At 31.8% G+C, this 26,538-nt stretch overlaps 1 protein-coding gene across 2 annotated transcripts in view; it reads left to right on the top strand.

Annotated features, from left to right (window-relative positions):
- Positions 1-568: 568 nt before the first annotated feature.
- LOC139514271 (autophagy-related protein 2 homolog B-like) overlaps positions 569-26,538 on the top strand; it is an 87,180-nt gene continuing 61,210 nt past the window's right edge. For both annotated transcript variants that reach the window (XM_071303277.1, XM_071303276.1), the window contains exons 1-12: positions 569-848; positions 3,365-3,533; positions 4,357-4,518; positions 9,404-9,506; positions 11,027-11,225; positions 13,528-13,704; positions 14,230-14,326; positions 14,782-14,958; positions 15,423-15,509; positions 20,741-20,779; positions 21,391-21,652; positions 22,917-23,067. In XM_071303277.1, coding sequence (XP_071159378.1) covers positions 681-848; positions 3,365-3,533; positions 4,357-4,518; positions 9,404-9,506; positions 11,027-11,225; positions 13,528-13,704; positions 14,230-14,326; positions 14,782-14,958; positions 15,423-15,509; positions 20,741-20,779; positions 21,391-21,652; positions 22,917-23,067 — 1,791 coding nt within the window. In that variant the 5' untranslated portion in view covers positions 569-680. The remainder of the gene's footprint in view (positions 849-3,364; positions 3,534-4,356; positions 4,519-9,403; positions 9,507-11,026; positions 11,226-13,527; positions 13,705-14,229; positions 14,327-14,781; positions 14,959-15,422; positions 15,510-20,740; positions 20,780-21,390; positions 21,653-22,916; positions 23,068-26,538) is intronic.

Genomic DNA, 26,538 nt, shown 5'->3' with positions numbered 1-26,538 from the left:
TAACTTTTTAAATTGGGTGTGGATGGGGAGAATAATGGAGTTCAAAATAGACTGAGAATACTGAATAGAAATAAAGTTGACCAAACTTGAAAATTATAGAAGAACAGATATAAAATTACCCCCCCCCCCCCCCGTGAAATAAAATGAAATAAAATAAAATAAATAAATACAAAAATTCGATTACCATCTAAATAAAGCACTGGAAAAAAATGTACGAAATAGCATAAAAATTTTATGAGCATGATTGTTTCCCATTTTTTTTCTGTTCCTATACAAAATTTGAACAAAAGTGTAAAAATATATAAACAATGATAAGATTGATTATATCAAGGATTTATATACTTACTAACAAATCCTTGATTATATGAACATTACTGAAAACAAAATGTGAACTTTAACAGTACAATCCCAAAATTTCAAATTTTGTTTTCATTAATATTCACATTCTTTTGGTAATTCTTGAAATGATTTTTTATACTAAAAAATCTGTATTTATTAAAGGTCATTAAACAGAAAACGAAGTTTTAAATTGTATATGTAGCAGTAATGTCCGGGATCAGCGACACATAAATTGGTCAGTCCGTATGATATCACGTGCGTAATTTCCGTAAATAAGAAAGATGGGTCATCTTTGTTTACGTTTGTGAATGAATTTATTTATCATTTAGATTGAAATAACAATGCCTTGGACTTTTCCGTGGTCAGATTATGTGAAGAAAAGGGCATGCAGATACCTTTTACAACACTATCTTGGACAGTTTCTGAAAGAGAAGCTGACTCTCGATCAGCTGAGCGTCAATCTTTCCAGTGGCAAAGGAAACATCACCCAACTCGATTTAAATGTTGAGGTTGTTAATTATATTTGTAGAAATATCTTAACAAATAGACCTTTATTCACAAATCTAAATTTTCTTATTTTGTGAAACCTTTTGGTCAAAATCTGTAATATGGGTCACATGTAAAATAATTTGTATGTTTCTATTTTGTAAACAATGCCAGTTATTTGATCTCACTGTCAGGTTGCTGAATGCTGATGTTAATACTTACTTTGTTTATCTGTCCTTTTAAATGTTTGGCATGGCCCTCTATCACTTTATAAACAAATCTAGATAGTGTGCAGCAAACTACAATGTATACAGTCCCTTGTGAAATATTTCTTGGTCATTCAAGTGGGTCTAAGCGTGACGCGGGATTGCAGATTTTTTAGGTAGCGCAACAGGTGAAAGTCAATTTATTGTGCTGTGAAAACGGAAAATGAATTCTAGCCGAACACGGGAAATTACAAAAAAATGAGACTTACATACATTATTAAGTGTAAGCGAGATACGGGAATCTGACAAAACAGTAAGCGGGATGGGGGATCAGACCCTCCCCCCCAAATGAGACCCCCATTCAAATGTAAACATTTATACAATTGTACATGCATGCAGTAATCACCATTTACTTATAACGTAGCATCTGATTCCAATCTTGCGGCAATGTCATCACAATTTTCAGTAATTTTCCCAAATTTCATTACCATTTTTTAACACCACTTATCAAACTTTACAAAAAAGCTGTACATTGTGTCATCATCAGCTGTGTATAAATTGTACAGGTCCATTGTCCTCACATCCTTTGTCACCACAGGAATTTAGAAGAAAATATCAGTTGAAAAGGTAATTCCAAATGATGTGTGATCGATGGTAATCATTGGTAATCCTTCTGTGTATTTTCATGGAAAAACCTGCTTACCAAGTACAAATGTAGAAGTTAAATATATGGTTGTAAATGATTCTAGAACACTGCACATGTGCTAAAAGATACATGTAGGCCAAAGATACCAAAGGAATATTCAAACTCATAAGTCAACAACAAACTGACAAAGTCATGGCAAAAAACTGAAAATGACAAAACAATAGAACACAAAATACAGCATAGAAAACTTAAGACTGAGCTACACAAACCCTACCAAAAACCAGGGGTTATCTTAGGTGCAAGGAATAATAGACAGATCCTGCTCCAAATGTGGCACCAAGCCAAAATTACACCAACAACAATATTAGAAAAGGTTTTGTATGTGACTTACCAGAAATAGGAAAAGAACATATAAATTTACATGCAAAGGAGATATCAAATGTGCATGTACAAAAGAATAAGACTTTGCAAGTACAATGTAAAATACTGTTCAATTTAATCATCCCATTAATTTTTGAAGGACCTTAAAGTCTTTGGTTCCCAGCTGACTTCTTCACTTTGTTCATATCATAATATTCAAGCAGATTCCATCATGCAATGCTATGAAAAGAAATGAGAATTGTAATGACACATTAATTGTAATATTCATTAGTTAATATTATATTTTGAGTCCCTTGCTGACAAAGTTGAAGTGGACTGTAGGTTTGCACTCCATATTTCTGGCCAGCAAATCAGTTTTATGCTCCTTTTTTTTCATGCTTGAAGATATTCATTTGATATTTGGTATATTGTTTTATCATGACAAGTTACAGATTAAGTTTGAATTTTGTTCTTGTCTGATGATTATGTGCAGAGTTATGATCCTTGGACTTACTTAGCACTTTTTCCTGTACAATGAATGTTTAACCGGTACAGAACTATGTATTGCCATGTAATACTCTCAGAATACTTTTTCAATTAAAATTGCATATTGATGTGGATTATTTTAACTTTGATGGATAGTTGTCTCATTGGGTATCATACCACATGTCCTTAATTTGATATTTAACACATTTTGCTTAAATAATAGACCATGATTGATACAGTCTACATGTATATATTCAAATGATCTTAATTTGGTTCCAATAAAATGAATTTGATTGTTGCAAGCAGAACCCTTCAAATTTGAACTTTTTGGTCAATTAACAAAAATCTCATTTAAGATATGGAGCTTTTAAAGTTTGGAAACTTCAAAGGATGTTTATGTATTAAAAAAAAACATGAAAGACAATTATTATCATAATTTTGACAGTTTTTTCATTGAAATGGAAAAATTAAATAAAAACAAAAGTAGCACCAATCTAAATTAATAGATTTTCAAATGTACTGTACCTGCCATTATAACATTACTGTAATAAAATATGCAAAATATAGATGGTACCACTGCAGCGAGTGTGATATAATATTTATCATGATGGTTAAATTTTTAAACCCTGCAAAAAGGTGTCGAATTTTAACCACTGAAGAACTGAGATCAAACAACAACTTACATTGACCTATAATGGTTTACTTTTATAAATTGTTATTTGGATGGAGAGTTGTCTCATTGGCACTCACACCACCTCTTCCTATATTTATTTTATGAGAAAACTTGATTCCTTCTGTACATGTATGTAAATCTATTTTAAAATATCTTGTATATTTTCAGTCTTTGAATGAAGCTTTAGAAAGTAGCAATATACCATTAGAAGTTGTAGACGGTTTTATACATGAGATATCTGTCTCCGTGCCATGGACTTGTCTGATACAAAAAAGCACAGAACTGGAAATAACTGGTTTGGAAATAACTTTGCAACCCAAACAAAGAAATCAACATGGTAAACATTCATACATTGTATCCCAATATTATAAATTCAGAAATTATTGCATGTATTTATCATAACAAATTTTCTAGAATGAAGAAAAATGCAGGAATAATTATTGCAATTGCAGGAAAAGCTTCATTCAGAAATATACCTCAGATATAAGAATGCAAGTTCTTATTATTCAGATACTTGCCCAGTTGTATTATTAGCATTTCTAAAAATCTCACAATAATATCCAAATTTACAGTACCTACATGTACTAGTAAAATATATTGTAAACAAACTTATTTTCATGGATACTTAATTTCACAATTTAACCCTTTCTAGACCACTTCGCAGCTATTTTGTTTCGCAGTTTACTTGATGTAGTTTAAGGAAAGATCCAAGTTTAAGATATTCATGATGGTTTATATTTGTGTTATTTTTCTTCTTGCAAAAATAAGTTGGTTTACAGTATATGAAATTCAATGAATAATTTGCCCAGAATCAAAACATGCAGATCATTCTGTGTGATTACATGTACAGGGACAATATTAAAAGATTGCTTATACATGTTATATGTAAATAATTTATAAATTATAAATATTTTTGTACACTTTAAAAAAGTCATAGGTTTTGATTAAAAAGGAGACGGCAAACAAACAGTTAAAACACCAATCTTTCACATTTAGAAGGCAACAGTAGTTAAAGAGCAGTTTTTGAATAAAAATATATTTTCACAATGGGGAAATATTTCAGTCAGATGACTATTTACACATCCTGTTCCTAGGTGGATATTAAACAGAAAATTTAATACAATGTAATGATAATATATTCTTAATTTTTTCCTTTTCAGCTGGGGGTTTAGAGTCTATGCTAAGCAGTACAATGAGCATGACTTCAAGTTTAAAAATAGCTGAAGACTGCTTAAAACGTACAACTTCAGAAGAAAGTCTTGCAGAAGACACATCACAGCCATATGAGGGTGTTCAGATTTTTGCACAAACCATTGATTCAGGTATTTATTTCTTAAGAACAAAAATAAAAGATGGTGTGTATACAACAATGAACAGCAACCAAAAGCAAGATGAACAAAAAAGGTCAAAGATTTTTTTAGGTTAACATACAGTCTATAATAATAGACAGGTGTCTTTATAGGTCAAGCCCTAACTTGGGCGAAGTAAAAAAAATAGTTGTTAATGATATCCAAGGTTGGGCAGTAAATACCACCCCCGGTATTTACCAGTGGTATTTACCGGTATTTACCGCCCCGGACAATACTCTCCAAGTGGTCAATACTGGCAAATACTGGTCAATTGACATTTTCATGGTTGTTTTTACTATTAATTGAAGTAAAAACTTGATAAAAAGTTAAATATACTTAAACTTTAATTTTTATGCATGTGTCAGCTTATAAAATTAATCAATTTGATATGTTTTATTCATTTATAACACTTATTCCTACTAATTTAAAATTTAGTTATTCAAATTATGATATTGTATACATATAAAAATGTACATATTATTTCAACATTTATAAATTATATTTTTTATTCAAAATGTATGATTTTACAGGTAATTAAAATTAAAGGTAAATAAAACCACAGGTAAAAAAGTTACATGTGTCTTTTTACCTATCACCTGGCATTGCTAGGTGTGAAATTTTAATTACTAAAACAACAGCCCCCAATAAAAGTTGTCAGTACATGTGTTGAAAGTAATAAAAGTGATATATTTAGAACATAGTAAAGTGCTTTCGACCAATGAAATGCAAGGATTTTCACCCTCTTAATAGTGAAGAATGACACAAAACATGTTCTTATTTAGTGATTATCTTATTGTTATGCTCTGAATTACAAAGGGCCAATTAGTGTTGCCAATATTGCCTAGAGGCAATTCGCAAGGACAGTGTACTGAAAAAATAGTTATGACCCCAGGCTTTTTAATCAAGATTCAATTATTTGTATAAATTTAACTGTAATTAATATTCTTTAATACACAAGCAGTTCAAATTTCTAAACAATATCTTTTTCCATTTTTGAAAATGACAACTTTGTTTATACAATTTGGCACATTTATTGTCATGGTACTATTATCTTTTTCTTTGTCTTCGAAACTGTGCTGGTTACTTTTGGCAATGGACAAGTCATTTTCTTGCTTAACGTTTTTGCTTGTGGGTACTGGCGGCTGTAATGCCTTGCTTACATTATCCTGTAATGTTTCTAACGGGCGTTTATATGTGTCGACGGCTGTTGATCGGTGACCACTTCTTGATTTTACAGTTGAATCGGAAAATCCGGCATTGAAAAGTGTGGTGCAGCATGTAACTTTCCCAGAATGGTTGGTGATATTACGATCAGTAGTTGAAATTCCCGCAGCCTTAAATAATTCCTTCATTTTGCTAGACAATGTGTTAATACCAATCGGCTGGACGCTAAAGCGAATAGAACCATCGTTAGCTTTATGTGGTAGCGGTTTACGGTAAAACCTACCTTCACGTGGAATAAGTGACAAGTATTTCTCATAAATTGTAACTAGGCATCTTGGGTTTGTTGGGTCACTTTTCTGAGTTATGCGTTTGACATCAACGTTTCTGTTATTCAGGCCACCTTGTACATTCTTACACAGCCTCCCGGTATAATGGAGTAATTTATTACCAATTGTGTCCACAGAAATTCGAAATTGACTAGCATCAAGTTGTTTGTGTTCATCTAAAGCACGAAATCCAAATAACTTGCAGTTGTAGAAAAAAACTATATTGGTTAGCCCATTTGAAGTGTTACAATTAAAAACTCCACTATCCCACATGGCCTCCTCGTCTGTTGTTAATATAGGGTCTGCCCTTTTTACGTTAGTTCCAATACCATTATTGGTTAGTTCTTTCATTCGACTGTCAAGACATTTTCTAAAAAACGCAAATGTAGATGAATCCTTTTCAAAGAGGCTCACGTCATTTCTGTTACAATCTGTTCTCAGATACCTACAAAAAGTGGTGGTTTTACTCTTTGTTTTAATACATATAAAGACTTATAAAGGATTAGTAGAACTTTTTTAAAGATGAATTGGTTGAAGAAGAAATTATTTTTCAGAAAAGTAAAATAACCGACGAAGAATTGCAATACAGTGAAACCTGTCTAGTACGACCTCCTTGGTACTTCAATTTTTTGTTAGATTTTGTTAGATGTTCGGTTTAACAGATTCACATCGCATAAAATTTTATATGACTGGACTTAGGATCATATATGTTAAGTTTAGGTGGGTTTTCGATTCATTCAAGGTTCTGTTTACACTGGTTTCATTGTAGTTTAAAAACGTAGTTAAAATTGAGATTAAAATTGTCATTTGTGTTTTTTTAAACGCGAGTTTTATCTCCCGAGCGAGGGGGTGGGAGACGACCCCAGAAGACAAGAAATGTATACATGTATGAGTTTGCTTTCCAAAATTGGCCGAATGAGTTGAATATACAGCTTTTTAGTAAATCAATACAAAATGAAATTAGCCATGTTAAAACTAGACTAATTTAAACTGTAATAGTATGTCTTAGAATTAATTATTGTTTGTTTGCTGTCTCTTCACGAATACATCATATCTCAATTATCTATTAAAAACAGTATATTGAAAGTATAGGTTGAGACAATTTAAGCATATTCGGAAATAATAACATTGGGATACATAATTATTGGCAAGCAGAATAAAATTATTAGAATATCCGAAAAATAACTGTCAAATTATTTTATTGTATTTTTTTTTGTCCATAATAGTAGTTTTAAAATAACACCTTTTTATAATATATTTTTTGGTTGAAGGGTTTGGGGTATATAAATGGTATCGAATAGAGAAAAAAACACACAAAAGGAAAGGATTTTACCTTAAAAAAAACAAGGGAACACCCTTTTGATTTTTGGAGGTTTGGGGGAGGGGAGGGGGAGGGGAAGATATTTTAAGTAAAAAAATACGATCGAACATTTTAGGAAAAAAATGCAGAATGAGCAGTGTTATAAAATCAAACTGGTAGGATGAATATGACAGGCTTGTCCTTTTTGACAGTACTTGTAAACGAAAATGCAGGAGAAAGGTTTTCTGATATGCAGTAAAAAATCAATTGATGTTTTTTTTTATAAGCCCCCTGCCTAGAATTCCTGCCTCAAATGTTGCATCCACAAAACAAGTTACGATACATTTTAAAAGTAAACTATTTTTAAGGAGAGGGGCTTAAATCAAATGTAAAAGGACAGGTGAAACCTTTTGCAAAAAAAAGCAGTATGACCCATGACAAAAAGTAAAAAAAAAGGCAAGATATATATGACACAGTAAATGTAAAATGAGGATTCAGGTAAAAGTTCGTCTCCAATATGTATTGAAAAACCCAGAATGCAAACCCCCCTTTTCCACTCGAAATCAAATGTTTGCTCCCTTAAAACAAGTAAACGAACGTATTTCAACAGTTGTTGCCCCCCCCCCCCCCCTTTTCCACCAACCCGTTTAACTATACCGAACTCCAAGACAGCGGTTACAAAAACAAATATCAAAATGTGCCATCCAATAGTTTAAAAGTTCATTTGAGAGTAAATTCGGATCACTTGGTATTGCATTACCACCATCAGTTATTGTTTCTTGATACAAATTTCTTTCTAAAGTCCACGCAACCCAGACACCTAAAGCCCACTTGTTGTTATTTCTAGTCTTTTTCGGAATAGCTTTAAGAATTCTCTCTTGTAAGTCTGAATCCGACAATGGAACAGAAAATCTACGCGGGGCCGCAGCCTCACACACGACCGGCTCGTTTTCATATTTTACAAGGTCCTGAGTAGGTAAAAGCATTAAATCATTCTCGGACACTTCTTCTTTTAATTCAAAAGTTCCAATTCCAACAAGTTGATTCATTTTAGACTTAAAGATGCATACATGTTACTGACTTGAAAATAATAATACTTTTAATAGTCATTAGAGCAAGACAGTTAGCTAGAGGGGTTATTTGTTTGGCCATATTTTCAAGAACTGTGTTCATGTATACCATTTAACACAGTACATATAATTAATCAAGAATAGAGTTTATATGTTCTAAGTTTGTAAGAACATGATAACCCTCTTCTTCATGATAAGTACTCGCTAACGCTCGTACTTAACCATGAAGAAGAGGATTATCATGTTCTTATATATAAATTACATATACGAAGACTCCCTTAAACAATAAACTATTTCCTGTCTATTTAACTGTGTGATAAAAACCTAGCTTCTTCATGCTGGAAATAGAAATTTTGAAGCAGGGACAAAAAGTTTTTATCTTTTACTACACATTAATCAATATAGATCCCTGTTTGTTTGAACTTACAATAGAAATAGAATTGAAAGCATTGAAAATGATTTGAACACTTTCTGTATTTAATTATTAATAGTAATTATAATTGACCAGGTAAAGATTGGTTTTTATAGTAATGACCACTCAAAATTTCAATCGACCAGTATTTGCCGGTATTTCCCAGTATTTGCCAGTATTTCCCGGTAATTACCGGTATTTACCACTGGCATGGTCAATACTAGTATTGACCACTTTTTTGCCAACCTTGACTGGATATCAGTATTTAGAGAAAATGTTTTTCTTGAGCTTTTAAACATATTATTTAAGAAAAGGAAATACGATGGGATGCAAATCAAGTGTAGTGTTATTCTAATTTTAAGTCTATTGTTAGATTGAACATGTAAGATATCTGACCTTGAAATTATTTGACTTCACTGTTAGTTAAAAAAAAAACAAAGTTCTAATTCAAAACTAGGTTACAGATACTTTCATACAGTATGAAATTAACTGTAATGTTAAGGGTTGAACTTATGAAAATAATATTTAATTTAGAAAGAAAACATATGAATTCAAGCTTGTATTTAAATTTACTTGTTTATTACAGTTTTAAGTAGAGTTAAAGTTACACTGAATGATACAGTTATTAGACTGGAGCATCTACCCATGCAAGCTGAAACTGGAGTAGCACTGGAGATACGAATAAAAAGGTATGTAACAGAGAATGCTTATCATTACATATACTAGGAATTTACTTTTATTTTTGGATTCCTATCTTTCAAAATGGTTTTTGACAAACAAATGGTTTGTAAGGTTTTATTTTGAATACATTATAACTTATAAATAGAAAAAAATCATTTTCCTAAATGTATGATATTAGATTTTTTTCTTTTGTCAATCACAAAACTTAAAATATTGATACCTTATTGAATGAATTGAGCAAACAAATTAAGGTGAGTGATCCAGGCTTTGTATTATTTTAATTTTAGTTTCTTGTGTACAATTTGGAAATTAGTATGGCTTCCATTATCACTGGACTAGTATATATTTGTTTAGAGGCCAGCTGAAGGACGCCTCCGGGTGCGGGAATTTCTCGCTACATTGAAGACCTGTTGGTGACCCTCTGCTGTTGTTTTTTATTTGGTCGGGTTGTTGTCTCTTTGACACATTCCCCATTTCCATTCTCAATTTTATTTGAGAGCCTCTTGTTTCAAAACCAAAAGCATTAAACCTCTTTTCCTTTAGAATAAGACTTAAAAATATTGCTATCAGCTGCCTGCATTTTTATCTGATATTTTAATATAAAAGACACCATGTTTATAGGTGTTTAATTGGGTAAGAATTTTCTGTATGATTAAAATTTTGTTTCTGGAAATCAAACCTATGGCTATGTACCATTTCCTTGCTATAATCATTAGTTATTTTTATTGGCTGTCCTTATTGAGTTTTTTTATTTCCAAATATATAAACTACCACACACTAAGATTTTCTATGGACTTCTTTTCAATATACCACTGCAACTAGAAAAGCCAACAGTATACTCTAGACTTTTGATAAAATCAACTGAACGATATTTTGGTTCTTGTTTTGAAAAATTCTGTAGCTGTAATCAAGGAAGAAAAACTAAAAATGTAATACCATGTGTCATTTTATTGAAAACATGTACTTTTTCTCCTCTGAGTGCACCTAAATAAAGCCCTAATTAACATCAACTACATTATGATATAATTGTGTTGTGGCATACAAAATAGTGAAAATTAGATGCCTCTGAAAATCAATCTCTTTGAAGTTATTATATAATTAGCTCATGGCAATTTTATATATTTGCTTTGAAAGTTTTGTTGGTGCTACAATTTCTCTAATTTTCAATATGTTTTCTTTCATGCTCTTATTGGGTTTCGGGAAATATTTGTAAAAAAATATAAACATGTGTTATATTATTTAAACGGTACATGTACAGAATCAACAATATTTTTTTGATAAAACGAGAATTTCCGTTGGTATTTTCAAAAAAATTTTGATTATTTTTACCATTCATTATAAGTCTTGTTTTATCATTGGTGTTTGAGAATAGAATATTTTGATGAATGTAATCACTAGCTAGTCAATACTGAGGTTGTGAGTTTGAACCGCGCTCATGCAGGTGCACTCTACTCTAATCTTAATTGACTAGGGATTGTCAGTTTTCCTTCCAAGTGATTACATATATGCATGTTTTGTGATATTTCAGGATAGAATATTTTGATGATTTAGCATTAGATGAAGGCAGCTCAGTGGATGATATGCACAAATGGGAACCATCAGCCATATCCCACAAGAATATAAGTATGGAAGGGATACAGATATTCTGTGATGAATTTACACGTCTTTCACGACAGTTCAGTTCACCAGATATAGGCTCAGATCCTTCATCACCTGTATCACCATCAGTGAGTAGTATCATTAAAATAAAAAATTGTGGCAATAAATATTTATTCGAAGTTTTTACATTCACACTTGTATATAAAGGTAGATACTGAAATGACAAGAAGTGACCTTTGAATTGAGGTAAAAATGTATAGGTAGTACTACACTGGACAGAGTCAAAAAGCGAGACATAGGTACAGGGCTCACACTACTTCAGAATTATAGGGAGAAGTGACTTCTCTTTTTGAAACTGATAGGGAGAAGTGGTGAGATTTGAAAGAGAAGTGCTCATTCGCGCGGTGCGATACAATGTTTGGATTTTACAATAGTATAAAGGGCCATATGTAAATAATGTTCTTTTTATACTGTTCAATTCATATCTGAGTAAAAAAATTACAATTAAAGTAACATTTGAAATTAAAAGTTGTTTAAGCTTGTGAGAAACTACCAACTAAATATCTAGCACTAAAAAAATAAAAAATATTTAAAAAAATGTAAAGAAATTTTAATATATCAATTACAATTTAATTAAAAATTATCTTGTGTATGACATTGAGTGTTTCTCATAAAAAAATATAAAAGTTATTAAGCTGGGCCATAATATATTGATATTAGTATAATAGTCTCAGAGTTAAGCAACTTTAATCAATAGTTTGAAACAATCCATAAAAAAATATATGGAATTATAACACCAATCAATTAGATGTAACCAAAAGTCTCTTAATGCGTGTGGAATGCGTAATTTTCCCCTTTGGGATCAATATTCTTCTGTCAGCTGTTCCATCCGTGCGTCCGTAGTAATTATTGTAAAAGTACGGATTTCGGTCATAGCTGGTCCGGTTCAGATCCGAAGATTAGAAATCGGTCAATGGCGGACGAATGCAAGAAAATTTACAAAAATAACGATGTTTGACAAGTTATTTGTAAAGGAACATGACGTTTTTAATGCAATAAATGGATTAAAATTTACTATAGGCAACTTTTATCACGTTTAAATGAAGTAACAAACTTATCTTGCCGCCGAAATTGAGGTTGATTAACGTTTTCGAGTAACAAGCACCGGAAATGCACGAAGTGATAAAAAGTTGTATTTTTATGAAATAACCTGCTACACACTGCGAAGACAATGCTTCAACCTCTTTTCAAAAGATAATGAATCGTTTATGTCTGAATTTCTTTAATTATCAATAAAAATTTGATGTTTCATCAACTTGGTAAAAATTGAAAATGTCCGATGACGGAAGCGACTGAAAGCGACTGTCGTCAAGAACAGGGCGACTTGTTTTCGCTTTTGGGGGTCGGGGAAAGCGAAGTGACGGTCGGGAAGGCGACTTCTTCGCCCAAGTCGCCTGGTAGCGTGAGCCCTGTCTGGTATGCTGTTTCCGGTGACAGCAGTGTCAACAATGTATTAGTTTGTGATTAGGTCTAGTTTGTGGTGAACCACAAGTTGTAGGTCAATGATATTTGGTATACAGTTGTATTAGCATTGGCACATCTCATTTCCATTAAGATTATTTTGCCCTGCCCCCTCAGTCATGGGGTCTATTGACTTTGAAACTTTTGCTTTCTTTAAATATATTAGTTTGTGATTAGGTCTTTTTATGGGGAACCATTAGTTGTAGGTCAATGATATTTGGTATGCAGTTGTATAAGCATTAGCATATCTCATTTCCATGGATATTATTTGGCTCAGCTCCCTTAGTCATGGTCTATTGACTTTGAAAATTTAGCTAAGTTTACATGTATTAGTTTGTGATAAGACTAGTTAAAGATGAACTGCTAATGTTAAGTCAATAATGTTTGATATGCAAATTTATTGGCATTCGTAAGTATCATTTCCATGGAGATCATATAGCTCCACCCCAACTTCATGATTCTTTGACTTTGAAATTTTTACATATAGTTTACAAGTTAATGTCTGTGTTAAGGTTTGTTTAAAGGGAACAACTGATAGTAATTCAAAGATATTTGGTATGCAGTGGTATTACCATTGACACATCTCATTTAAAGGGAGATGGTTTAGCCATGTACCTCTGTCATGGTTCATTGACTTTGAATATTAGCCTTAATTGTTAAGTACATGTATTGCCATTTTAATTTCAACATTTGCATAATTAAAATTACAAAAAAGCGAGACATATCTCTGTGATAACAGTTTATGCTTCATACAATCTCGCCAAGCATTAAAGTTACTTTATAAAAAAATATTGAAGTGCAAATTCATTTGAACCTTTAAATCCTTCACATTCTGTATGAACAGGAACATAAATGAAGGCAGATTCATGTCCAAAAATATATTAAAAATCAAGTTTTGTTTATTTACAGGTGTTTCACTCCACAAGTAGTACATTGTCATCTGTACCACCATTCAGCCAATCAGAACCCACCTCATCACTACCTAGTCCAGATTCTGATCCAATACAAGTGGCTGTTATAACAGGAAAGAATACATTGAAACTGAAAGTAAAACTAGGGGAAGGATTAGGAATACAGGGGCCAAAGGTAACTTGTTATAGTTCTCTTGAATACTTTCATTTGAGAGTAAACTTGTGCAGGAAGGTGCAAACATTGTTTGAAAGTGTGTTTTTTTCAAGATGAATTTATATATTTATCCAAAAGAATATCTTGTATGATACATTCAAAAAGAGGCAATTGGCACAAAATTGTTGCAGCCATTAAAAGTAAGTTTTTGGATGTTGCAAAGAAGATTAACATTGGTCAAAATCTGTTTTCACTATCATCAGTGAACTGTTTTTCTTCATATAGATTGAAATGCAGTTTTTCCTTCATCATTTTAATGAAATCTTCAACTGTAATATTCCAATAGATTTTTTAGCATCTTCATAAAATATAAGATGGTCAAAGTTTTTAATTTTTTTCTGTGGAAGTTATGGTCTCATTAACTACACATGTTCTTTATGATTTAAACTTTTAAAATTGTATGTGAAGTTACAATTTGACTGGAATTTCATGATTTACTAAGTGAACACATATTTTTGACTAATATTTTTTTTCTTTTTTTCTCAGGTTGAAATGGAATGCGAGCTAGGTGCTGTACATATACTATTGTGCCCCAAACAGTTCCATGCCTTATGGGCATTAGCAGATGGATTGTCATCTCCAGGTAAAGTAATAATATGGACAACTTGATGACATCCCAGTAACCCTGATTGAGATTTCATGTTTCCTTATTTTCATTGTAGCATCTTACATAATCAATGATTTTTTTCATACTTTTTATAAGATTAATTTTATGCAAAAATGAGTACAGTACTTTCCTACAAAAAACTAGTGAAAGAAATAATATTTCTAAGACATTCTATTTATATTTTTTTTAAATTTAGTAATCTAAAAGATTTTCTTATATTTGTAAAGAAACTGCTCTGTTCCAGTGTGGATTTTGTACAAGGTTTTACCCCAGCTAAGAGATTAAAATTATTCTTGATGAAAGAAATTTAATTGTTTATACACACTTAAACACCATGAATATATATGCACCATTGTTTTGGGATATTTTTTGCAAAGAAAAATTGTTGTCATAACTTAATAAATTAATACTACATTTTCCTGTTTTAAAAGCTACAAGTGACAGAAAGATGAAGAGAAATAGAAGTAAGAGTAAACCCATGAGTCCAGAGGACTACCGAAAGATTGAGGAGGACCTACAGCGACAGCTACAGTCTGGCAGAATACATCAACAAAGACAAGAAATCTCACACTTCACAGCCATGCATGATATTATGACTGGATCTTTTGGTATTATAGTCTGATAGGAAATTTTCTTTCACATAAATAAGAAGCGCCATTAATAGCCTCTAAAAAAGATATGAATCTGTATAAATGACAAACAACCTTGGGTTGTGTACCGGTATAAGAATTTCCTGTTTTAGTTTCTCTATCAGATTAGGAGATACACCCAAGTGTCTGCCAACAAATAAACCATTGTTGGTAACTGCTTTGATGGTATTTGAAATAATGAGTTTAGCATTCCATAAAAAATCATTCCAGACATGTTTAAAGTGATTTGTTGAACTTACACCTTACAAAATAGATGCAAAATTGTATGGTATTCCTTAGCGAAAGAAGTGAGGAATTAAAAGAAAAGTCTAAAGAGGATAATGTTTTTGTATGAAATTTTATAACAAACAGATGTATTTTTTACAGTAAAATATCAAAATAATTTTACCTGATATGACAATACATGTATCTGTATGTTATAGGTGGTGAGGACCAGTTTTATGCTGTAGGCCAACATAAAGATATGGATTCCTCCTTTACCAGCCAAACTTCATACAGTACTGTCTCAAGTAAGTTATAAAATACTGTGCTTTATCATTTTCCAGTAACAAGAAATACTTGGGGACTTTAAAATGCTGTCTAGGTGTAATACCACCAAATCATGGTACGTCACATCCGGTTGTATACGAAAATAGGTTGAAAAAAATATTCCCTTGAATTTGACAGTTGTAGGTAATTAATCCTACATTTTATTGCAGTAAAATATTTCGGTGTCATAAACATATGTCTTGGCGGGTTCGACAACTTACAGAAAAGAGCGACGATTTACAGAAAAGAACCGAAAAGAACTGAAAAGGATATCGATTTTTTTTGTTATCAAAGGAAATAAGTAAATTTCAAATCATTGAAAACCTTATACTGTGACAGGACTAATTCTAACTCACATGTGAAAAATTACAGGTAGGGTCGGATGCCTATCTAATAGAATAGAAAAATAGAAAAGAATTTTTTTATTCACCAAATAAGGGCCCCTAGGAGGGCATATAGCATACAAACAATAATATATGCAATACACAGACAATAGATATGTAATATGAGTAATAAAAAAATACTACAGGAAACATGCAACAAAATAATAGCAGTATACTATAATTCAATTAATACTAGTGTTGACACTGACTCATGTGCTCCAGGTTTATTAGCGTATTTTACCTATAAAAAGAAAAACAAGAAGTATAAGTGGTTAGTCCTGAGAAATACACATATAAATACATTGAATTACACACAGTTTGTTTTTTGAAATCAATGTACTGTATGCCTTGCCGTTTTATTGTAGTTGTCCTATCAGCCAGTTTCCTTTTCCTCTGACCTTTCTACTTTCTTTTCGACCTAGCTTCATTGACCACTCGTCTGCCATCTGTTGACTTAACCAATTTGGTCTTCATACGGTATCGGCGGAACCTGGCAAAATATTTGTACCTTTCCATTAAAGTTTTGTTTGCCCAAACATGCCTGTCAATCTTAAAATGTTTGTATGTGCTCGCAAGCGTATAAGGTCCTCTCCCTATCACTGCTCTCCGTAAGTCTTTATAATTAGCCTCTACCATGTCTGTCATCTTTATCACAAAGTTATACATGAATTATATATATATAAATTATAAAACATGCACTGTTTTGTTCAATCTTGGTTCCTTATAAAGTTTTGGGAATGAGTATATATATATGTATATCACGTAAAAAAGAAAATATCGTATAAAACACGACGGAAATTAAACAGGAGTAATTGAATAAATACTAATAAGTTTGAGTATTTTGTTCTATTTGTTTGCCTTTGTTTGTGTTTTGTGTGTGTGTATTACATGTTAAATTAATACACATTAATTATGACTTTGACATGTTAAACTTGTCTAGGATTTGAAATCATTAAAGAAAAAGTCCCGTTATTTCCATGCACAAGCTTATCTATAATAGATACATGTAGCGCAGGCCAACATTTATCACCATCGGACATCGTTTTGCTAATCTACATATTAAGTGGTTAATTAGATAAAATAAATAGAAATCAACAGGCCATTAACTTTTTCACACCCTTATATCAATACACTAATTATAAGGTAAACAATTATCAATTATACTGAGAGCGGGTGCGCTTTTCATTTATTTATATTTACTATGAAATACTAATAATTGGGACTATTATACTAAGTTAGTATCATAATCCCATCTAATAATGATGTCATTTTTTTTATTAATAAATCTTTTTTTTATTCCAATGTAGCCCTTTGTTTTATACGAATTAAGAAATTGAAACTGAACAAGAATATCGTAAAGTTTGGCAAGTATTACATGTAGCAGGATTTGAAATTTTCGTCCAATATTTTTATTATCTTATTTTCTAAATATTTACCTTAACAAGGACTGTTTGCAGTCAAAACTTTCCTGATCAAAACAGCAAAATGCAGTAAAATTTTAGTCCTCTCGTTGCCCATTGTTTTGTTAAATCTGATGACATTCCTTTGCCGACACAGCTACTGTGCACCCATTTTCCACACCCGAAGCAGAGGATGGATTCTGTACATTCACAATCCTTACTACAGATACAGCAGGGGTACTGTTTTCAATATCGAGATTTACAACTACCTGCTTTCACCATTTTTTTGTAATTTTGAAAACAAGTGAGGAAACAAGCCTTTTTATTTTTGTTAAAGTGACGATTATCGTGGTTAAATCACGTGCAACAAATGTACATTGTATATTTGACATTTAACATCCGAGAGGAAATGGTGATGCTGACATGTATATTTTTTATATTACCATACCCAATGCCACCGGGCAATATGCTGACATCTTATATAAACAAACGAAATTTTTTTTTATTATTACGAAGAATTGTTAACAATATAAAAAAATCTGTGTATATATACATTGTTTTAACTTTATTTAATACATATAATTATATGTATCCTCTTTTCGGTTCTTTTCGGTCCTTTTCGGTTCTTTTTGGTCCTTTTCGGTTCTTTTTTCGGTTCTTTTCTGTAAATCGTCGCTCTTTTCTGTAAATCGTTGGACATTGTCTTGGGTATTTCAAAGCACCATTATTTTTTATTTGGGGTTTCTATAGAATACTTTGTAAACTTGAGGTTACATGGTTCCAGGGGTCGAATTTAAGCTTTTTTGTGTACTAGCCAGCCGGACCAGTGGACTGAAAACTCTACTGGTCCGGCTCCAAATCTACTGGTCCTGCAAAAATGACATTAATTTGACAAACACTAATATAAATCACATATTGTACAGTTCATTAAATTCCGATCTACTATATAATGCAACCATTCACGATCTTTTTCCCATGATTTTTGGTATTTGCGTTTCCTTTTGTCACTTTCGTATACTTTATTTCGATCTTCCTTTTGATTTTCAGTTATCTTAATTTTTTTGTCCGGCAGTTTAACTCCTTCCAAAAAATTTCCACATTTTGTATTGTTGTGAAGGACGCTCACCCGAGATATTAATTAACTTGATCAATTGTAATACCTCCCAGTACCGTGTAATTGATTTCACAGGTAAATTGTTTTGTAAACAAACGGAGATTGCGATGCAATCAGTGATTTTTATCGACAAATTTCTACTGGTCCGCCGGACCACCAGCTGACAAAATCTACTGGTCCGACGCAAATTTTACTAGTCCCGGACTACTGGACTAGCGCTAATTTCAACCCCTGCATGGTTCCTAGATCTTGTACACAGGTTAAATAAGGGGAGAAATTTGATTGGATAACTTCCAGTGATAGTTATTTTCTTATATGCAATGAAATGTTATGTGAATTTTTTTCTATAGTACTGGACAGGATAAAACTCTACTCATGCCAAGTGTTTCTTTATTTGAAACAAAGATAAATTCTGCATATTTTTTTTGAAAAGTGCAAATTTAACAAAGACTAATAGGGGAAAATCAATGGTAGTATTACACCTTTATTTGCATTTTCATTCTTTCTTCATTCTATACCCAAATTAATCTTGTTTTGGTGTTACGAAGCATTTTTTTTGGTATGTCATTACTTAGATATAAATTGCTGTTGACACCTGTTTTATTTGATTACAAAAAAATATTTGTTTGATGGCTTTTGTGTGTTTTTGTTACTGTTCATATAAAAGTTTCATTGGCATACATACTTTCACATTAAATTGTGTTAAGTGTGCTAGATATTTAAAACATTTTGATACAACCTTAACTCTTGCGTTTAAGATCAAATAAGACAGATTTTTTTGTTAAATTGATATAGAGCCCAGGTACATTTTTTATAAGCCCCTTGCAAAAATTTAAGTGGATGGGGTTGCATAGGAATGATCATGTCTGTCCCTGATCTGTTATTGTATCTTGTTAGCCATATTGAGACATGTGAAAGGGGAGATAATTGATTTACTTACAACAATAGAAACGATGGTATGCTTTTAGGAATTCACACAGTTCTTATATTTAACTGACCATTCAGAAATTGTGCATTGAAGCAAAGTTGTCCAGTTAATAGCTGATCAACAACTTGCAGTTTAACACTTGCACATGGTCTTGAAATTATTCATCTTTTTCGGTGTCATGCTATTTTCAATATTTCTTTTACCTGATTCTCAAACACATCATCTTGTTCGCTACAAATATTTTTATATGCACGTTTACACTTGCTTCTAAAATTAAGCAACCGAATGGAAAAGGCATTTCAATTGGGAATTGAATTATAGTAGAAAAAAATATTCACAAGATGACTGATATCAACTTTTGTAGGTTGTGTTTGGTTTTTTATGCCCCACCTACGATAGTAGAGGGGCATTATGTTTTCTGGTCTGTGCGTCCGTTCGTTCATTCGTTCGTTCGTTCGTCCGTCTGTCCCGCTTCAGGTTAAAGTTTTTGGTCAAGGTAGTTTTTGATGAAGTTGAAGTCCAATCGACTTCAAACTTGGTACACATGTTTCCTATGATATGATCTTTCTAATTTTAATGCCAAATTAGAGATTTTACCCCAATTTCACGTTCCACTGAACTTAGAAAATGATAGTGCGAGTGGGGCATTCGTGTACTGAGGACACATTCTTGTTTATTAAATATGACAGAGTATACAAAACATTATTACCCTTGGATCTATGTAACAATTGCAATCTTTTATGTAATCTTCTTCAGAGCAAATTGATTTAATTTCTTGTAAACAGTGGAAAAGTTGGGTATATTACAAACTATGAGAAAGTTTTAGACTAACAATTCAAACACTGAAATGATTTCATTTGAGTTCAAAGGATAAAAAGGAAATTTGTTCTCTAACAATATGTGTACATATTCATACAAAAAAAGAAGTAGAAGCTATTTTAATTTCAATAGATCACTTTGAAGTTCTGTTCTTCACATAAAAGTTTGTCAATTCTGTGTGCCTTTATACCGTCATTCACCAGATAGAGGGGATCACCAGTATCCCTGCACTGATAAAGTTCATCAAGTGTCTTCATGATCGTCATTATGCTGGATAATGTCTGTTCTGTATGTAGTTAATCACAATTCCCTAATGATAGCAACCTCATTAACAAATATAAGAGTTTAATTTATCGATTTATTTGTGTAATAGTACGTAAAATTTGTTCAACCACTTGCTCAAAATGGGAAGGAAGTATTGATTGATTGTTGGTTGTTTAGGAAGTGACGATGCCTCTAAACTCGTGAATGATGTTCACTTAAACAAAACTGATATGCAACAAACTCGAAAGTTGTCTATTGTATGAAATTTTATTTCATGTTGATAACTTTTGAAATATATTTTCAGCTGTACGATCTGGTGGAACAGAACACAGGAAGCCAAAGGGTATTTATTTGTACATTTCCTTACCTTGACACAAAAGCAATTTTTTTAACAAAAGTTTTACACACCAATGTCTTAAAGTCTTATTTTCTTTTAATATTACTTTGAAAGTTTTCAGCAAATTTCAACCAAACTTGGCAGGAGAGATACCACAGAGATGTTTTGATTCAAATTTTTCCCCTATAGCGGTATTGATATAAATTATTTTTTGAAATAGTTCTTGATAAATTTAACCTGACTAGTTATAGGAATATTTGTGAAAACATGAATTCTTTCAACTGTAATATGTTTCCAACTTTAGTGTAGTAAACAGCTTATAGTAAACTGCATAATCATGATGTTATTATCATTTTAAAAACTCTGCCTTCTAAATTCAACACAAATATATGACTGTGCTTGACCTGCTTGGGGCCTTAAGCACTCCCAAATAAGAAAATGTGTGCTGTGGAACGATAAATCTTTTGACTTCATTAAAAATAAAATTTTACTCGAAAAGAATTGAAAAAAGTTAATGGCATGAAATAGATATTCTAAATCCCTAACTGTATTTTGTAAAGATTATTAATTCAAGCAGGATTTTCCATGTTTTCCATATGATGTCTAAATCTTTTCAGATCCAATGAAGAAAATTTTAGATGATCCTTCAGCAGAGTTTTCCCATTACAGACTGAGACTAGCATTCTTCTCTGTGGCACTTTTACATGATAATCCCTGTTCTAAAGTAGAGCATGGCCAGACACGAACACAAGAAAATAACATTAAAGATCTGTCTACGTCTTACTTCCAAAAGGTGTTTACTATCGCAACAGCTGCTAGAGGTGACATGAAAAGTTTGAGAAAAAGTTTTGTGGAAGTGTTGAAGTATGATCATATCAGGTAATTAATTAATCTTTTAAAAAATCTAACAGCTTAGTTATTGTAAAACTGTACTTGAAGAACATCTCTTTCTTTATGCGAAGAAGAGGCATTAAGTTTAAAATTACTCTCCATTTTCAAATATAAGATTCCCTTCTCTTACTTAAGTTTGCCTCTACCAAATATTATGAAACTTATACACAATGCTCATAAAAGTCAAACACAGATCAAGTTTGAATTTAGGTGAGGTCATTTTCACCTATTGAATTATCTCCCTTTATCAATAAAAAATAAAGGGAGATAAATGTTTCTAAATTTCTAACTACAGTTTGCCTCAACCAAATATAATGAGACTTATACACACTAAACACAGATTATATTCACACTTAGGTTACATCACTTTCACAGATCATGAGTAATGATCCTTTGTAAATTGAACAATTTCCAAATTTGTCATATATTTTCAAGACATCTGTGGAGATATTCTTCGTTTAATTTGTTACCTAAAGTCCTTGTAATGGATATTGGCATGTCTCTATAATTTTTTACTGGATTTCTGTGTCGTGCCAACATCCAGGTTGGGCATCCAGGCAGGCAGGCAGCATGCAAGGACAGTGTCTGTGCATTTTCTTATGTAACAAAGCTTTTTGAAATTTTGATATGTAGTTTTCTGATTACAAAATGTAGGTTTGATATTGACAATTTCACTTCATTCAGGAGTTGTGGTTCTTGAAAGATTGAAAAATGGTGTTTCCAGTTGTATCTGTGTTTTAACTTGTGAACCATTCAAACCAAAGCTTTTGCAAAATTTAATATGTTGTTGCTAAAAACATAATGGAGGTTAAGTCTATTATTGTTGATTATCATTTTCACTGGTCAGGAGTTATGGTTTTTGTGATATTGAAAAATGCCAGGACACAAATCAATGTTTAAAAGTTCAGTTTGCTGTCACTCTGACAGCCTCTTGTTAACACATATATAGAAAAGATTTTTTCTGTTTAAAATTTTGGGGATATGTAGGAACCTAGTAAACAAAAAACATGGTCAAGTATGTTCACCTGAAACTCTCTTTAATATATGATGTCATTGCCTCTTTCTGGCAGAGTTTGAGTGCTCAAGAAAAGACAATTAAAAAAAAGAAGATTGTTGACAAAGGACATACTTAAATAATTTATAAGTCAGCACACCGAAAATGACATTTACAATATAAAAAAAAGAGAAATGTCATGTGATAGCTATTCACTTGAGTCAAAATCCCTGCTAACTGTTAAAACATTTTATTAAGGTTACTTGGTAAGCCATTGACTGTTGACTGTACAGAGAAGACAATTCCAACACACCATACAATGACTGTGGATGTGACTGTTGGTATGTTTGAGATGGTAGAATGTCTGTTTGACAGAAGAGATAATACTGCCATGCCAACTTACACAGAGGTTAGTGAATATTCACACATATTAATATAAGGTTGTAAACATAGAAACAGCAACACTGTACTTGGAAATAGTGAAAAAAACCTGATGAGCTGATTCAGAATTGTATTTTTATATTCTTGAAGGTGTGGCCTTGATGACCAAGAAGGCATTTTGGTTTTATAAAGATGTTTTTCTTTATAAAAAAGGAATGACTTGAATATGAATGCCACAATATAATGTTTTCCAGCAACTGTGGATTCATTTATTTATTCGTGGATTCGTGGATTGAGGAAAAATTATATTTTATGAATATTTGATTTGAGTTTTGCCAATTTTTTTAATACAAAGCCTTAAGATAATTTATAATTCCATGAACATTTCAATTGGTGTTTCACCTGTATCCACGAAACTCATGAAAACTGGTATCAACTGAATAATAATGAATCCACAGTAATGGAGAATAAAAAAACACTAATAAATCAATCAATTAGATGTTGTTACATCTGAACTTATATTGAAAAGTTATACAGCGAGCAGATAAACTATCAGGCTGCTTAGATCATTCTGTTCTAAAAATAGGTGCTGCCAAAGTGGTTTTTGACATTCAATATAACTTCTATCCAGACAGTACTTTGATATGTCCTGCCAGTAATAAAACTGCCACACAGTATTGTATGGTAATACATGGGATCTTTAATGTCCTTGGTGATATAGGGCTAATGCTATTTAATCACTTTTACACTTGACAGGAGAATATATTGATTAAGGTTAAACAATTTAATTCATTATTTTATAATTTTTTAGCACTGAGTATAAACAATATGGATTTAATGATTTTTTTGCATACTTTTAATTAACAACACAACAAGCAAGTGCTCCCCTCTTTTTAACAAGTTCAGGTTCAGAAGTGCCACAGAAAAAATATAATTTTATGCAAAAGAGTAAAATGATTATCTTTTTAAATCAATTTTAAATGTATCATTTAAAAGAATAGTGTGTTTACTTATTATTTTAATACTTTTATGTTGAAAGTCTTTGAGATAAAGGTATTGCTATAAGTATCCCCTAAACTTAACATTATCAATGATCCATGTAAAGATGGTCAAAGTCAGATGAACCCTGCTAAATTGACAGAGTACACTTTACAATCATATATACCACACAGGCACACACCAAATATAGTTGTCATATCATTTTTGGTATACATGTATGTTATAGACCATAAAATTTAAAGTTGATCATGGATCCAGACATCGAAGTCAAGGTCCAGTGAACCATGTTCTGACAAGGATCCCACTTATCAAATATAGTTATCCTGTTACTAATATGAAGCAAGATAGAATCTTCTTAACATAATTACCCCAAGGATGACTGGGGAATAGAAATATAGTCACCTTTGATCTCTCTCCAACTGGCACTAAAACCCTTTCAGAAATGAGAATGTGGATGTTTAATCAGATATGTTGTGTAAAGAGAGTGCCATGCTCTTTGTACATAAAGAACTCTTCTAGGGTCCCTAGGTGACCTTGTCCAATGCAAAACTTCTGTCCCTATCCAAGATGCCCTCACTTTCAGGTGGCAGTCCAAATTTCCCTGACCTTCATTCTCGAAAGGCCCCTATTACAGGACCTACCTTTTGTAATTATTGTTACAGTGAGTTGCTTATAGGTGTTACTGTAAAAGTTTACCTATAGCTCAACCTGTTTTTAAAATTGACAATACAATAGGGACATTTAAATTGACCAGTTGGTATTGTTAGATTTAAATCTACCTTGATGCTACCTGTAAAAAAAATTATTCACCTAACCCAAAGTTTCAGCATGCTTTTTTCCTGAACTTTTTCTTACCTAGGATTATTCTATTGTGAGATTTTTATTTTACTGTCATTCAAAATATTAGGAGTTATCAAGCCAAACAAGAAAGACTATATCATATATGTTATTTTCTTGCAGTTTATTTAAAATTGCATGGCCTAAAATGCACTACATTTCATCTTAATGTTTGCATAGCCACTACTAGCAGTGTTAAATACCCTAAATAATCCAGTCGTAATATTTCACTCACTTTATGAAACATCAAAATCATATTTGAATAAACAATTTCATTTATTTTTTTACACTGATATTTGACATCTCATCCAGAATTCCAAAGTTTTTAAATAATTCCCAATTTTATTCATTTTTCACTACTTCACTAGATTTTTTTCTAAATCCATAGTAAAAATTCTGATTAACTTCCCATGATATACATCCTAATTTAACAGGTGCAGAATCTATACATAATTCAGAATCTTGTAAAAAAAATTATCATTTCCATTTCTATATTCCAAATAGTTATCCTCACTTTACAAATATTTTGTAATATTTTATTTATATTTTTACTATAAATCACTTGATTTTTCTATATCCACAGTAAAAATTTTATTTCATTTCCTATTATAAATTTCCAAATCAAACAATATTTGATCCAGAATTTTATAATGACTATTTCCAATTTCACATTCACTTAAAACATTTCCCCACGTTAGGAATATTTTAGAATATTTTATTTTCATTTTTCACTTTATCACTAGATTAGACTATATCCACTGCATTAATTCAACATTTTATTTCATTTCCAAGATTCCATTTAAATGGTAAATCATCTTAAGTTTGTAATAGATCCCAAATTAATAATGAATGTTTTTAAAATCACATTTAAAGCCACAGAAACATGTTGGATGAACTCACACTATATCTCCTACTTGAATTCCAGTTTTGAAATTTTTATGCCCCACCTACGATAGTAGGGGGGCATTATGTTTTCTGGTCTGTGCGTCTGTTCGTTCGTTCGTTCGTCCGTCCGTCTGTTCGTTCATTCGTCTGTTCGTTCGTTCGTCCGTCTGTCCCGCTTCAGGTTAAAGTTTTTGGTCAAGGTAGTTTTTGATGAAGTTGAAGTCCAATCAACTTGAAACTTAGTACACATGTTCCTTATGATATGATCTTTCTAATTTTAAAGCCAAATTAAACTTTTGACCCCAATTTCACGGTCCACTGAACATAGAAAATGAAAGTGCATGTTTCAGGTTAAAGTTTTTGGTCAAGGTAGTTTTTGATGAAGTTGAAGTCCAATCAACTTGAAACTTAGTACAAATGTTCCCTATGATATTGTCTTTCTAATTTTAATGCCTAATTATATTTTTTATCCAATTTCACGGTCCATTGAACATGGAAAATGATAGTGGGAGTGGGGCATCCGTGTACTTTGGACACATTCTTGTTTAATCTTTAACATAACTAAATCCCATCGTATGAAAATTTGAATTTCCTTGAGCAAACACAGCATTTTATGCACAAAAGTCCCACTAATATTATAATAGATTTCAAAGAAAAAACACAGCAAGGTATACTCCAAACTTATTTTCGAATTTTACATGTTCAACATCATATGTAAGCCCCACAAAACAGTTTGAATGAATTATTTCCTCCTTGATGTCCTTCATGACAATAAAAT

The sequence above is a fragment of the Mytilus edulis genome, chromosome 3, assembly GCF_963676685.1.
Source record: "Mytilus edulis chromosome 3, xbMytEdul2.2, whole genome shotgun sequence".
Taxonomy (NCBI): Eukaryota; Metazoa; Mollusca; class Bivalvia; order Mytilida; family Mytilidae; genus Mytilus; species Mytilus edulis.
This window is presented reverse-complemented; position numbering and strand designations above follow the sequence as displayed.